This window comes from Ambystoma mexicanum, chromosome 5p, assembly GCF_040938575.1.
Source record: "Ambystoma mexicanum isolate Mex_15411 chromosome 5p, UKY_AmexF1_1, whole genome shotgun sequence".
Classification (NCBI taxonomy): Eukaryota; Metazoa; Chordata; class Amphibia; order Caudata; family Ambystomatidae; genus Ambystoma; species Ambystoma mexicanum.
Genome location: NC_090930.1, coordinates 809,702,166 through 809,718,976, shown reverse-complemented (window position 1 = coordinate 809,718,976; position 16,811 = coordinate 809,702,166). Strand labels below are relative to the sequence as shown.

The window sequence follows — 16,811 nt, the reverse complement described above, 5'->3', positions numbered from 1 at the left end:
AAGAGTGTGTCCTTTATAGTGAGTCGGGCAATTTATGTGGGGTTGGAGGTTAATTGCGTCTAAGCCGTCAACCAGACAGTGTGTCATAGGATTGGTGGGGATGCCGAGCCATATGTTGAAGTCTCCAAGAAGGGTGAGGTTGAGATGGTTTAGTTGGAGGGTGGCAATAGAGTCGCAGAGGTTGTTTGCGAATTGTCCATTGTAGCCAGGGGGCCTGTAGATTGTTTGGAAGCTGTGTGAGAGCGACGGGGAGAGGGATAGTTTAACAAGGAGTGATTCCCAGGAAGGAATGGACGGTTGGTTGTCAATGATTGAGGCGTGGAAGAGAGATTTGAAGACGAATGCTACTCCCCCTCCTCGAGAGGGACGGTTCAGTGGGATGAGGGAGTAGTCAGGGGGAACGGCTTCACTGGCAATTGGGGTGAAGTCGTCAGAGAACCAAGTTTCGGTTATGAAAACCAGGTCCGGATTGTCAGAGGCGAGGAGGTCAAAGATGGAGTATCTGTTTTTTGCTACGGATCGGGCATTAAATAGGATGCAGTTCACGTCGGCTGGCTTGGTTGTTCTTGGGGCTGGAGCGGAAAGGGGTGGGGCTTGGGCGGAAGGGGGTGGTGGCGGAGAGAGAGGAAGTTGTAGAGGGGGAGATTGGGTGCTGATCGATGGGAATAGTGGGTGAGCAGAGGAATTGGCGGGCTTCGGGCGGGATTGGGTGGCTGCGTGTGTTCGGATGAACGGGTTTGGCACAGGGGATTTGCAGGTGGGGTGTGGGCGGTTAGGAGTTTCAGTTACAGTTGATGAGAAATCGAGGGAGAGGGGTTTCAGGAAGGGTGATGCTACGGGGGAAGGAGGTGATTGGGGGAGAGTGGTGGTGGGTCGAGACAGGTGAGGCGAGGAGTGCTGAGAGATTGAGGGGGACCAGGTACGCTTCCTCTTCAGTTTCTTTGTTGCAATTGGTGTGTGAGATAGAGTAGGGTGAGTTAGAGGGGGAGAGGGATGCGGCTTCGGTTCTTGCTAGAGCTAGGCGTGCAGTTTTTAGAGAGGGGAAAGGGTGCGTTCGGGGTGGCGGGCAGTGGGGGTTTGTGGGTATGGCGGGGGGTGGATGGTTGCAGGGCGGGGAGTGCCCGCTATGATAGTTAGGGGCTGGTCGGTGGAGGGGTTCGGGGGAAGAGAGGTCTTAGGGTGGTTGGCTCACCATCGTGCCCCCCTGGTTTGGTGTTTGGAGAGGAGAATGGTAGGGAATGCAAAGGAGGGTGGGATGGTTTGGGAAGGGGGGGATGGGAGAGAAGGCGGATCGGGGGATGCGGGTAGTCTACGGTTGTCGTTTCTGACAGACTCTGTTGGAGTGGGTGCACTCATGCTTAGTACGAGCTGTTAGGTGTAGTCTCAAGAGCAACTTACAGTTTATTGGACTTTATTAGTTTAACTATATCGCTGGCTATTGTAAGAGGATTCAATTCAACACTACAGCTAAGTCAATGCCTAGTCTGGGATACTGAATGGAAACCCTTATTGATATATCTTTATGTCCAGTTCATGAGTTCTGGATGACTACCCCTATATAACACCCCTCTCTTGGAATCCCCCTGACCCCACTGAGCCAAGAAGTAGTTCTGTTTTGCAAGTTTAAAAGGTTTATTCGAGAATTTAAACAATATATATATCACACTTTTATAATGAATTAATAATTTAATATCACACTTAATCTGAGCAGTAATCAATAATGGATAGTCTGGCACTAGCACACTTCTTTATAATCAATGATGAGTGGGTATAGGATGGATAAGATAGCAACAATACTTTTATGGTTTCAAATAGATGCAATGGGGAATGAAAATGCAGTACAGAAAATAACTTGATAGGATTTCAGCAAAAGACAATGTAATCACTTTCTTGGACAATTCACCCCCCCCCTTTATGCAATGTAAGGAGATGAAGAGGAGAGCACTCAGTTCTTAGGAATGCAATCAAATAGAATTCAGTTCAATTCCCCCCCCCCAGCAGCTTATACAACAGATAGGAGTTTTGAAACACAGACCCAGACCCAGTGAGAAATATGCTGAAAATGCTTTTAATTCCCTTTAGGAGGTTTAGGGTGAGTAGTAGCTACTTGGGATGAGTTCAGGCTCACTTTAGCAATGATTCAGAGATGGTGATTAAGAGGCAAACGAAATTTTAGCAGTTCAGGAAAAAGCTGCTGATTTTTACAGGTGGCTGAAATCAGGCCAAATCGCAAATCGCGGCAAAATTCGCGAATGCGTGAATCACGATTACGACAATAAGGAGTAGCAAGTCGGTTCTAGGTTCGTTGTAAAGCTATCATTCTAAGCTTTCAGAGGAAAGTTAAACCAAGTTTCTAGCACATTCGGTTACGGAGTTATGAACGGTTTTGTGAAGGTTGTTTTTCGGATTTGAAATTTTAAAAGTTCAAAGCGACAGGTTACAGCTTTGCAGCTGCAGAATTGACAAATGACAGTGGTGCAGCTTTACAAATGACAGGTGACAGTAAGGAGGCAGTTCTGGTTAGATTAAAATAGTTTGGATTAGATTATTTTAACTAAGAGATTGGTTCTGCACAGTTCTGCTAGGTACTCACAATATATTTTTGAAATAGGCCTCGCCACGGATCTGGTCAGGTTTTGGACTGGACTCCGGTTCTGGTCTCGGCACTTCACAGTGATCTGGGTCAGCTCTCTCGTTCTGCTAATAGCGGTCTGGGTCACTCTGGATCTCTGGCTCTGGTTCTGGATACTGCTCTGCTTTCTCTGGATACAGCACTGCTTCTGGATCTTTCTGGCACAGGGTTTCAGGCCAGAATCAACAGCTGGGTCCGGCTGTGAATAGTCTACAAATGATTTTTGGGCCTGCTGACAAATACTTTTGCTTGCAGTGGGCCTTCTTGGTTCAAAGTTCTGTAGTCTCTGTTTAGCTTGGAAGTCTAAGTGTAGGATCTCTGGATGTGAAGTCGTCGGTCAGCATGCTCCGCAGCAAATGGAATTGAATGTCTATACCTGTCCCAGCAGTCTCTTTTTATGTGTTTTGAAAGTGGGTGTGTGCCTGGGCCTAGCTAAGCCTGCCCCTTTCTACTTGTCATTGGCCCAATTCTCCCCTCTCCCATGATTGGGGGAAGGAAATGTGAGTCAGAGTGATGCTGTAGGTTTTATGGGTCAGAGGATCCTCCCCTGGTCAGTTTGCCCACAAATCTATATTTGATTCAAATACATATTGCACAGATACACAGTTGTTTAAAATTACATGCACCCATCACATATCACATGAGGTATACTCTGTTCAAACTCTGCTCTTCCTGAGGGCTTGCATTCAAAAATGGCAACTTATTTTCGATTTTAGTGGGTTATGCAACCTTGGTTCTTCATTAAAAGTTATACACATATACACAGGCTGTCCATACCTACTCCAGTAAATTCCCATATCTTTAGCTTAAACACAGAGTATGTGGTGTCAATAAATAGCAGGGTTTTGCCCCAGAACATCACACAAATTGGAGTTTGGGCTTGAATCGAAGGCTCTCAAAGTTATACATTCCTGTCATTTGATTACAAAGAGTTATCAGTGTTTCTGTAAAATATATATTTTGCTTTCAATTCAGTTCTCAGAGTGTTGGAGTCTGCCTCCAAGACTTGGGTGGGTCAGTGACCATGCCTCTGCTGGCAGGCAGGCCTTTGTTGACAGGAAACAGTCAAAATCAACATATTCTATTCAAGTGCAAGAGCCTATTGTGTGGTCTCCAGGAGGCGGAGATCAGCAGACCAGGGGGTCACTTTGCATTTGGTTATTATGACCATGTGATATCCTGGGCTGTGGTGTGAATCTCTTGAGGTGAGAGGGTTTCCCAGGCTTCTGGCCTCTGGGAACAGCAGGTGGCTAATTTTTTATTAAAATGCAGCCTTTGAAGTCAGCTGAGTCAAATTCCTTTGTCAGCAACTGCACTCAGTTCTCCTGTCAGAGTTTAGACCGCTAGCGCCGCCTTGAGGATTTTGTTGGTACTGCATCCATTTTTGGGATCTTTCTTGGATTAATGCATTCCAAACAGGAATGGTTCTTACATGGTAGTAAATAATCCTTGCTTAACATTGTTTTGATAGGGCTCCTTACAGTAAAATGGTTATGTGGAACCCCACAAAAGGGTTGAATCTTTAAAGTGGTCCGATGAGCCACGATTTCAGAAACTTTTTGACATCAGTAACAGTGGATTTTGTTAACAAAGATCTTTCTTTACACTGGTGGGTGGCAAGTTAGGTAACCATTTTGGTGTGCGCACAAACTGCGTGGTTCTCCTGGATTCTGGCGCACATGTGGGCTTTTTGGTCATCTTGGATTTTCTAAGCCCACAGCACCAAATGTTGCCGCATGATAGCTCAAACGTGGGTCAGGACACCCAACACTATCTTGGTTTCAGGTTCCACAGAGCCGGGGGATATTATTCACTTGTTCTAGGTTTTAGACTAGGGTAAGCTAATTAGGCAGTCTATTTAGTTGTCGCTACAGCACAGTTACGCTGTTGGGTAGGCTTTCTTCTAGTAAGCAGGCCTTCTTCTAGTAAGCTGGAAAACAGGTAGGTTATTAAGGAGAGGTTGAATGTGGCAGCACCCAGGTATGGTTTTAGTTGGATTTTAGGTGAGGTTCTAAGTTGTATATTCAACTTTCACAGAGAGGCTATTGGGCGTAGTTTTAATTTCAACTTCCACTTAGGAGCTAATGGGCACACTTCTAAGTTTAACTTTAACACAGAGGCTATTGGGCATACTTCTAAATTCAACTTTCACCGAGCGTCTCTTGGGTCCACTTATAAATTCAGTTTTCACAGAGTTTATTGTGGGGACTTCTAAATTCAACGTCTAATGCACTTCTAAGTTAAACTTTCACCGAGAGACTATATGGGCCCACTTTTAAGTTAAATTTTCATAGAGAGTATATTGTGCGGCCTTCTAAATTCAACTTTCACAGGTATGTTATTGAGCGCACTTCTAAGTTCAGCTTTTACATAGAAGCTATTGTGTACACTTCGAAATTCAGTTTCCACCGGGAGGCTATTGGGCACACTTCAAAATTCAGTTTCCACAGGGAGGCTATTGGGCACACTTCTAAATTCAGTTTCCACAGGGAGGCTATTGGGCACACTTTTAAATTCAACTTTCCACAGAGGGGCTATTGGGCACACTTCTAAATTCATCTTTCTCGAAGAGGTTATTGGGCACACTTCCAAATTGACAGAGAGGCTATTGGGCACACTTCTAAATACAACTTTTCATGAGCGGCTAATGGGCGCATTTCTAAACTCACAGAGCGGCTATAAGGTACACTTTTAAATACAACTTTCCACAGAGGGGCTATTGGGCACACTTCTAAATTCAACTTTCTCAGGAGAGGTTATTGGGCACACTTCAAATTGATAGAGAGGCTATTGGGTACCCTTCTAAATTCACAGGCAGGCTATTGGGCACACTTCTAACTACAACTTTCCGTGAACGGCTCTTGGGTACACTTCTAAATGCAAGTTTTCTCAGAGAGGCTATTGGGCACACTTCTTAATACAACTTTACATGGGTGGCTATTGGGCAATTTTCAGAGAGGCTAACGGGCACACTTCTAAGTGGACTTTCACAGAGAGGCTATTGGGAACAATTCAAGATGCACTTTCAAGAGGGGCTATTGGGAACAGTTCTAAATGCAACTCATACATGTATAGGACATGGATTCCAAATGTAAATATGTGACAGATATAACGAGTTTACAGTGGTGATGACTTGTTAGATGCGTGGTTGGGCAGTATGGCGTGAAGTGATTGCTCCTGGCCCTGCCCTTCCAACACTTACTTATTGATGGCTTCTTGCTTCTCCTGCGGATACCTGCAGATACGTCCTGGAGCCTTCTTTGTAGGAGCCGTCCTTTGCCTCAGGTCCTTAGCCGATGGGCTGCCGGGCAGAGGGCTGCCCTGGGAGGACTGGTAATGGAGGGGAATCCTCTCATCTGGGCCAATCAGGGGGTGAGGGCGGGTCGGGAGGGGGAATCAGGAAGAGGGTGCGGGAAGGGAAGGCAAACGGAGCACAGAGGGGCCTGGGGCCTGTAGAATGGGCGAGGATGGCCTGGATTGGGGGCACAAAGGCTATCAAAAGGCACAAACACACTCACCAGAATCCTTTGGGAAACAACAGCGCTCAGATTCTACGCCTTTGTTAGGCCCAGCACACAAGGTTTTGAGCGAGCCACACTCATCCATATGCTTTGGTCCACTCCTTCTGGCCAGAGGTGAACCGAAACCTAGTAGACATTATAGATCTCTAACTCCTTTGAATTGCGTATTGGCAGATTCCAAAAGCAAACCGCGTAACTGGCCAAATGAATATCGCTTACCTTACTGATCACAGAGCAAAGTATTTTTTAAGATATAAATATGCTGTAGGGATTACAGCCTGTAAGTGGCGTTGTGACTTGAGATGGTGTAGGGAATGGGAAGAATACTGTAATCTTCTTCCTTCACACGAAAGGCAGTAGGATAAATAGTATCGGTTTCAAATATATTTATGTATATTTCTGCCTGCGTACCAAGCTACACAAGATGCGTAAGGAGATTAATCGTTGAGCACTCTTTCTATATATCCCATCAATGTGCATCTCTAGGCAAGCTCAAGACTTTTTTCTTAGTACTGGGCTGGCTAATAGGAACCTGCAACACCTGTTTGTGTGCTACTTGCTGGCGGTGTAAACAGACACATTCTCTTTATTGTCTACAATTCCTTGTGTACCATGATTCAAACTGTGCTCATATTCTGTGATAAATAAAAAGATTTCCAAAAAAAGTCATTACAAATAGAAAATAACACTAGGGGATGGAATCTACCCATAGGAATTCTCAGAGGCTACGTTTAATTAAAAGCTTTCCATCCATCACTTTCTTGTGGTAATGGCTTCACAGAAGTCATTCCCTGTATAATTTCTATAGAACATGTCACTCATAAATTGCCTCGATCAAGTTAGGCAGCGTGAAATGTAACTAAGACCAAGGAGAATCCCGCCCCCTTGTCCTGAATGGAGATGGGTAAAAAAGTATTCCTGCAGGACCGTCTTAGTGGATGGAGGAATTGTTCGAAAATCTGCATCCGGCTCCCATGGTACTGAATTTGCGGCAGAATATCCTATGACTTCTCTGACTAGGCGGAATCTGATGCAAAACATGGTGCAAAAATACCATGAAAGGAATATGGTGCAAAAAACACTATGCTGTGTTCTGCCGAAAGAAGGCTCTGTGTCCATCACAAATTCTGAAAAAAACCATCTTGTGACACATGATACATAATTACAAATGGCAGAAAGCAGTGTCATGGAAAATCATTGTTCTGATTGGCTAGTACATAACGAAAAACCAACCAAAATCTACGGCTACTACCATCACTACAGTAAGAAGAGGTGCCATTATTAGGGGACCTTTTCAATACTCATGACTGCTCTATGGCACATCAGTCAGCTTCCAACCATATAAAAACAACTTCACAAAATTTAATTTTGAATAATTTGCCTTTAGCTTCATACAATCTAAACATCTTTCAGAATGCAAGAGTCAGCAGCACAGTGAAAGAAAATAAAAAACAAGAAAAAATACCAAATTCTGCTTGAATTCACAAATTTAAAAAATACTTTAAAAATCACATACCGATACAGAATCCAGCTCTGTGGAAACCACTGCCATGATTGCCAAGGTATCTTCTTTCTCCGACTTGGGCATGATATCTGTAACACAAAAAAATAAAAAATTATATTCCTAAATTATATATAGAGATAGTTGAAGCATTGTATTAAGCAGCAACAACAGTGCATGTACAAAATAAATCTTACATTGATTAAAAAAAGTAAGACTATGCATGCCGCAACTGGGGTTTAATCTAAACCACCACAATATGTATCAATGGACTCACCCATCAACCTACATATGCTGAAATCACATGCCATGCATGGTCTCCAGCTATCGCTTTTTGTAACTTATCACGCACCCATGTCGTCTTAAATTCATACAATCTTTTTGACTCCACCACATTTGGTAGGAGGATGCTCTGCGTAGTCACTTTTTTGTAATGATAAACTATATTTCCAAATCCAGCCTGCCTTCATTCCTCTGAGGATGTTGGCCCTGGAACTGGCCACAGTACCACATAACAGATACCTCTAAATGTGTTAAGCATTGGTAACATAAATTAGTTGCTACTCAGGCTCACTTTCCTCAAGAAATATGTTAAAGAGGTTAACCATTTAAACATGGCCAAACTAAGCATTAGCAAGTATAAGTGGGTGTCCTCCACAAAAGGAAAATGCAATTTAGTTGATAACTGGGTAAGAATGGGGCAATACATATTTCTGGACCCGAAAAAAAAGTCATACAGTAACAGATCACAAATCAGTAATTCCCGAGACAAACTGAGTAGTCTTTAGTGGTCCATTTGGATGAGAATGATGTGTGACGAATCCCAGGATGTCATCACTGCTTCTGAAGGGGGGAGCCCCTTCTCATGAGGCCAGGGTGGCGATAGCTCAACAAAAGCTAGAGACCAAGTAACAATACTAGGTCACACAGCCGCTCCCTTTTGGGCCCGATCTGGGTACTTAGTTATTCAAAGTTCAAAGCAATATGATCAGGTATCAAAATGTATAATGCTTAATCCAAAACATTATAGATGAGTCCGTTTCATGGTTGAGTATCAAAAATGATTGTTTATCCAAAAGAAATTCAAAACAAAAATGTCACTAATGTATTCTTAGTGAGGGAGCAATTGCCACAATCCATACATAATTCAGACTGAGATATGCCAATGCATTTCGGAAATCATTTCCTTCTTCAGGGCAAGTCTAGTAATCAGAGTGGATATGTACAAAACACATTAACATCATAATAAGCACATTTGTTGTATAAGAAAAGAAAATGTAACATACCGATCAGCAGTGTTTTCAATAGTTGGTGGATAGAAAAGACAAAATAAGAATACCTTATAAGTGATATGAAATGTAAATCAATAGCAACATAAAGCAATGAAGTTTAGTTTGACCTTATTGGTGTGGCAAATGGTGTACAACAAAGTGTACGTGCCCACAGAGAAATGGGCCAACAGCAATGTCAAAGGATTGCGGGGGTTAATGTAAAATCCAATTATGTTTCTAACAAATCGAATCTAGTAATCAAAAAAGAGGATGAGATCAGATGCCTCGTCATTACTGGCATTTGCTTGTATTTAATAAGGTAAAAGCGATGAAATATACCTTTAAGCAGGTGGAGCGTGCAGATCCTCCTGTGTGTGGCTTCACTGCAGTAACTCATACTGCCGCGTTAAGCCATTGCCAAGACAACGGTACTTTTGTAGCACACGTCGCAAATCGAATCTAGTAGTCAAAAAAGGAGGATCAAATCAGATGCCTCGTCATTACTGGCATACGAGTGCATTCAATGAGGTAGGAGTGGTGTGTTGGGCATGAATCATTTACCTTTAAGCACACGGAGCGTGTGAATCCTCCTGTGTGTGGCTTCACTGCAGTAACTCAGACTGCCGCGTTAAGCCGTTGCTAAGACAACGGTTCTTTTGTAGTACACGTGACGGCTTCGCTTCAGTGGGATGCAAGTGGTCACGAATTAAGTTGTGTAGCAGGTGCTAGCCTGCGGAAATGAAAACTTTAAATATTTGTGAGGTATGCCCTATCTATGCCCACAATTGTGATAGCATAAAATAGGAACGACCAAAAATAATAAAAACAGAATACATACTTAATGGTTGAAGCACAAGTAAAGGCAGCAAAAGGGATATTTCTAAATTACATGAGAACAAGAATGTTTAACCAACTGGATCAATAAATGTATATCATATGAGCAAGTAAACAAATAGAAACCCAAAACACAAACAAACAACAGGCAAGTGCTGAAATCAACCTCATATGCTAAAGATGATCAAGGTCCAGCCTCGTCGCGGAAGGTGCACCCGTGGGTGGCACCTTGGGTCCCAGATGACGTCCGGGACATGCGGCAAGGCTGATCTTAGATGACACAAAGTGAAGTTTCAAACTGGAAATAGTACGAATTCTCGAAACATGTGGTCAAATACAAAATAGGAAGCACGCTGGAGGCACCAAAAGTGCGCCAGGTGGTGAATAGTAGTGTATCTCAAACATAACAGTGATAGTTGATTTCTTCATTCAAACCATTCGGAACCAGACTGCAAAGTTTTTCAATCCAAATTGTCTCCCTGCGATTAAGGCGCAGGCCCAAATCTTCACGGGAATTGTTCTTGTACAGAACTACTAGGATCAAAAACTTAATTTGTGAGAGGTTATGATTGTTCGAGGCCCAATGGCGGGCCACAGCTGAATTAGGGTTGGAGTTGCGGATACAAGACCGGTGTTCATTCCACCGTGTCTTCGCCGCTCTGGTTGACTGACCCACGTAGTATTTCCCACATGGGCCTTTGATGCCGTATATGATGTTCATACTGTCACATGTACCAAATGTCTTAAGGAGAATCTTCTTACCTGTTCGTGGATGAAAAATAACATTGCCTTTGATAACTGAGTTGCAATTGATGCAGTGTAAACAGGGAAATGTACCGGTACGCTGTGTGATCGATTTCTTCAAGGGTGGTCTTGTATGTACCAGTTCATCCCTGAGGTTCCTACTTCTCTGATAGGCAAAAACAGGTGGCACATTGAATAGATTTTGTACTCTCATATCGTTCTTAAAAATGCCCCAATGTTTCTTGATGGTTTTCTTAATTCTATTGCTCTGAATAGTGAATTTAGATACATAGACTGGTGACTTGAGCTCCCTTGTTGGTTTCTTCGGAGCAGATAGTAGAGCTTTGCGTTCAAGGGAACTAACCCTTTCAACTGCAGAATCTAATTCTTCTTGATGGTAGATTTGTTTCAGAAATTTCTCCTTCATAGCCAATTGTTGTGAGATACAGTCATCAGGATCACTAACAATCTTTTTCACTCGCAGGAGTTGGCTAAATGGAAGGTTCCTCAATAGACTTGGCTGATGAAAACTAAGGCGGTGTAGCAAATTATTTTGATCCGTTGGCTTCCGGAAATGAGTGGTACTGTAACAATTATCATTCCATATTATCTGTACATCAAGAAAAGTGATCTTGTCACGTGATATCTCCCTGGTGAATTGAACCCGTTGGTCAATGTTATTGAGGTGCTCGAAAAAGGCATCAAATGCTGTCTCTGTGCCTGCCCAAACACCAAAAATGTCATTATGTATCGAGTCCACATATGAATATCTTTCTTCCATTCTTGTTTCCTCAGAATGTGATCCAGCTCGAATTTATAAATAAAACAATTGGCGTACGTCGGTGCCATGGTGTCGCACACTGAGGTACCTGAGATTTGCAAGAAAAACTGGTTTCCATGTTGAAAATAAGAATTTTCAGCAATAAATTGCAGTAGAGACAGTATAAATTCCTTTTGTGCTCGAACATCTGGTGATTGGAGTAACAACCATTCCACTGCTTCAATTCCAACATCATGTGGTATGGAGGTGTATAGACTTTTTAAGTCTATAGTGAACATCAGCTGATTTTGTTGGAAAGTGGAAGAATTCCGTTTTTGTAGAAAGTGAGTTGTGTCTCGGGTATAAGTGGGAGTTTTTTGTATTAGTGGTTGCATAAAATAATCATTGTAAATACCAAGTAGCTGATTAATGCTGTCCATCCCTGCGACTATTGGTCTACCAGGGGGTTTGGTGGGATCATTATGAATTTTTGGGAGGGTGTAGAAGTTTGGAATCCTGGGATGGTCATTGAGCAGAAACTTATGCGTATGTTCATTTATCCAGTCGAATTCTAAATCCTTGTCAAGCAAACTTTTTAAGTTGTGTTTAATGGAGATGGTTGAATCGTGGTCTAGTGTAGCGTAAGCTGTTTGGTCTTGCAGTTGTCTCAAACATTCCGAGTCATAATCCGCTGTATTCAGGATGACAAGGGCATCTCCTTTATCTACGGGGCAAATTGTTATTCTAGTATCACTGTATAAATCTCTGATAAGTCTAATTTCATGGGGTTTAAGGTTCTTATATGGTGGACTTCTGTAATTGATCCGTTCGAGATCCCAGGTGACCAATTTCTGGAAGATATCAATCGAAGGTACATTAATAGGTGGTACACATCCGCTCTTGGCCCTAAATTCTTGACAATCAGGCTTGTTGGTGGGTTTCTCATAAGTTTCCAATTCCTCAAAGAATTCTTTAAGTTTGAGCTTCCTTACGAATTTATACAATTCGATCTTACTGTGAAACAATGTTGTGCCGTAGGTAGGGACAAAACTCAATCCTTTTTGCAGTGTATCATCCTCCTGTTTGCTGTTTGCTGAGTATTCTGTCTAAAATGTTCATGACTAAGTTTTCTTTAATTGTAGACGTGTTTGAGGTTTGGCTCTTGGGTGCCCTCCTCCCCCTGCGGGTTCTTTTGGGCGTGTGCCTAAAAAAGCTGAGGTGGAGGATGCTTGTGCTGAAGGGCTCGCTGCCTGGTTAGAGTTGTCAATTGTTTGTTCAGTGGGTGTAGCTGACTCCCTTGGTGCCTCTGAATCTGAACTAGAAGTGTTGTCGGATGGATGCTTGTCAAATGGATATTTAAAAAGCTTTCTTGGTGCTACCGGGCCATATTTCTCCATCCACACCAATAAGGTAAAACTAAACTTCATTGCTTTATGTTGCTATTGATTTACATTTCATATCACTTATAAGGTATTCTTATTTTGTCTTTTCTATCCACCAACTATTGAAAACACTGCTGATCGGTATGTTACATTTTCTTTTCTTTTACAACAAATGTGCTTATTATGATGTTAATGTGTGTGTTTTGTACATATCCATTCTGATTACTAGACTTGCCCTGAAGAAGGACATTATTTCCGAAATGCATTGGCATATCTCAGTCTGAATTATGTATGGATTGTGGCAATTGCTCCCTCACTAAGAATACATTAGTGACATTTTTGTTTTGAATTTCTTTTGGATAAACAATCATTTTTGATACTCAACCATGAAACAGACTCATCCATAATTTTTTGGATTAAGCATTATACATTTTGATACCTGATCATATTGCTTTGAACTTTGAATAACTACGTACCCAGATTGGGCCCAAAAGGGAGCGGCTGTGTGACCTAGTATTGTTACTTGGTCTCTAGCTTTTGTTTTATTTTTTGAGTCAGGGTGTCTCCAGACTTATCACAGTCAGCTCCTTCAGAACTTTTATTCTGAACATTTAATTCTTCTCTTTTTTTCACACTGACTTTAATATTTAGAATATTTTTTGAATTTTGTGGTGCCCACTCATCTCTCCGTTTGCTACCCGATAGCTCCCTGTGGGTGGTATTCACCGGGTGGATCTCATGTGAGGGAAAACCCCTTTGGGACCAGTGACAATAATATTGGGAGAATACAGTATCCCTGCCGATCATCTGCCCCTAGACCCCCTTCCTACAATAACCTGGCCTCTACATTACCTCCACCCTCTCCACCCCTACCCTCATACACCATCTACTTTTGTAATCCAGCAAAAGTAGAGAGTACTGAGATGAGGAAGATTTCTAGTGAGTTGCAACCTCATACATCACTCAATACTGAGACGAGGGGGAGGCGCCGAGCAGTACAGAATACTTATCAGAACCAATTTGACCATACTAGTGGTTCCCAACAAACGATTGGAAGAAGCTGTATTAAAAGTAAAGAAGGACTTGATGAAGTGTCATGCCCTCCCTGGTGGAGCTGCAAGAGCAAGCACGGTCCAATAGTGAAAGTGGAAGCTGACCGGGATGCCATTATTGGAGGGAGAGAGTTTGAGGTTGATCCAAGACGCGAGGGAGGACCATTCGGCCAACAGGCGGGCTGAAACTCTGAGCCCCCCTCACACCCGGGGGATCGCAGGGAAGAAGCCACCCTGCCGGGAAGGAGGAGAAGACTTCGGAGCTGCCGCATAGCAAAGGAGGCTCTAGAATGCTACCAGAGCTCCATGACCGAACCCAGCTGCCTCAGAGGAGCCGACACCCACGCAGACTGTGCAGTAAGGTATGCGGGTAGCCAGTGAGGTGCTGAAGGCCCAAGGAGTAGGTGGTACAAACTAAGAGGTTGGGAAAACGAGGGTCAGGGACCCTGAAACTGTGGCAGAAACGGTTGAATCGACATGGAATTGTGCTAGGGTTTGGCAGGAAAGTGAACCGCACCTACAAAGTGGGACACTAAAGTTGGAATTTCAAGCCTGGTACTCGTACCCACTTAGAGCGAACTGTAAAACTAATAGACAGTCCATGAAATGCTTGTGAGGTGAGTAAACCAAGTCTGTGAGGGACACTATAGCCTGGGAGTATATCCAGGCTGTTTTTCTTTGCCGCAGTACCCGGTGAGAGGAACCCAGGTCTGCCAACCAGGGTCATTGACCCACCACAGCTTGGGGAGTACATCCAGGTTGGTGTTCTTAATTGCAGTCCCTGGTAGAGTGAAAGCCGGGTCTGCTGACCAGAGTAGAGGATCCACTCCAGTTTGGAAAGCCATCCAAACTCCTTTTGTTTTTGCAACTGTGTCGGGTGACTGGTGAAAAGGAACCAGGTTTCCCAATTAGGGTTGGGGACCCAGGAACTGTAAAGAAGCCTGAGAAGTACCAACAAGGGGACAGAGTTCCCCCAACAATTGTTGAATGTTTCAAGAAGCCTGCACAAGGCTGGGGAAGGGAGATATTCCCCAATGCTTCAAGGCCTGAAGATTTCAGAGCTGTTCTTCATCGAGGGGAAGGTTAACACTCCCTTTGCGGTTGAATGGCACCTGTGGGAATCAGCACTGAAGTCCTTTCGTGCACTGACAGGACGAGCCAATGAAAGGGAACCAACGTAAAGACCCAAAGGGAACCCTAACAAGTGATTCCTTGCCGCCAAAAATGACTGCCTCCCCGGACGACACACGCTAAAAAGAACAAGGTTTACAGAAACAAACTGGGAAACGAGAAGAGGGCAACAAGGTTCAGAGGTGACTGAGAAAGAGTGAAAAACCCAGAAGCCCACCACGGTGCATGAGACCATACAATACATAAAGGGGTGAAAAACTGAAGAAACTCAGACACTGGGCGAGATATGAGATAAACCAAAAAGTGGCGAGAAATCCAAAAGCCCAAAAAGGGACAAGGTACACACTACCCCCAGATGGGGTGAAAGGCAAGAGAGCCCAAGTTTAGGTATGAGAGAATATACCCTAAAGTGGGCTAATAAACAGAAGACCCCAAGGAGGAAGTGAAGAGTCAGGAAAAGTCACACCTAGGCGGGCAGCATGACCCCAAAGTGAGGCGCAAACCACAAATCTCCCAGGCAAGGAGAAGGAAGAGCAGCCCCAAGCAGGGGTGAGTGAGATTACAGTACAGGACCAAATAATTGTAGGCGATTCCAAGGGAACCAAGACTCATCTCAGGTGGAGAGAAAGAACACAGAGGCAGTGGGCTACCTTGTGGTTTAAGCTGCACCACCAGGTAGATGGCCTGGGAGAAGATAAACATTTGGGTGGGGGCCGACCAATCATCCCCATGAAAAGAGAGGCCAGAAACCAAACCCCATTGCCAAGATTAAGCGAAAAGCCCTTAGACCATTTTGGTTTAGTTTATGTTAAACATATGTATTAGTGGTAGGGACAGACCTTAGGTAGATAAGGGTTTTGACGGAGGACTGTTTTTTGTTGCAAGACATCCTGACAAGCACTGATTATTTTCCTTAGACAGGGCCAAGAACCATCGCAGATGTAGGGACAGGATAGGCATTATTTTTATTGTTAAACTCCAGGTAAGAAAACATGACCTCTCGTCTGTCTCCTGAGTCTGACTTGTCACAATAGCTGGCTATGCCGCTTTAAATTCACTTGTGTGCATACTATTTAGAAGCTACTTGCATGTGAAACTTATCAATTTACATATGCTTGCACAACACTAATGTATCTGTGTGTGGTTTTCAGCCTGTATGTATTTTTGGGCTGACAAAGCACTATTTTGTATGCAACATGAACAAAGTAAAAAAAAAAAAAATCTGTACTTCCATATTACACACAAGTCTGTCTGTGGATTGAAAGATAGGCGAATGTGAGGGTTTGCATTTCTCACAAATCTTATTAAAATAGAATTCTTTATATTCAGCATCTAAACTACAACTGTGACCTCCCCAGCTGCATTAACGCACAATATCATCCCAGGCAATAGTATTTTTGCAACAATACTATAACCCAAGATGACTCGGGACCGGCCTATGCCACCAATTACTACTCGGAAAGATCCACCTCCAGCGCCAAAACCACATATTTGCTTCATTTATAATTGTGCAACAGAACATAGTTTCGTTTCAGCAACACACTGAGTATTCAATAGAAATTTCTTAAAGTTTTATTTTGCCACAGAAAGGTTTATAACCAATTATTTTTCAATCTACATGAGAAATAAAAAAGCCAACACGTGTTTCATCATGGCCAAGTTACATCATTTCTACAAGAAACAGTTCCTAGCTCCGAAAAACTAGATCATTTGGCCAATTAGATCTTAATCTGTTTGCTTGTCCACTTCAGTGGGTAAGTAGAGCTGCTCGAAACCATCCTGTGTTCGGGTAGAGATTAGTGTCCTTAGGTGCCTTGTTACTGAAAGTGTATTGCCTGCCCTGGCAGAGGCTACTATACCAGCGGCATAATACCACTCAACATCCTAAGATCAGTATACAAGGGACCTATTTCAGGCTATGCAAAATGGTGGTCTGCATGACAGCTAAATCACTAATTATATTTGAAATAGTACTTATTTTTA

General features: G+C 43.1%; 1 protein-coding gene across 5 annotated transcripts in view; it reads right to left on the bottom strand.

Moving 5' to 3' along the window:
* The window catches only part of BBS9 (Bardet-Biedl syndrome 9), a 3,505,410-nt gene that overhangs the window by 2,383,483 nt on the left and 1,105,116 nt on the right, over positions 1–16,811 (bottom strand). For all 5 annotated transcript variants that reach the window (XM_069613236.1, XM_069613237.1, XM_069613239.1 and 2 more), the window contains exon 11: positions 7,670–7,746. In XM_069613236.1, coding sequence (XP_069469337.1) covers positions 7,670–7,746 — 77 coding nt within the window. The remainder of the gene's footprint in view (positions 1–7,669; positions 7,747–16,811) is intronic.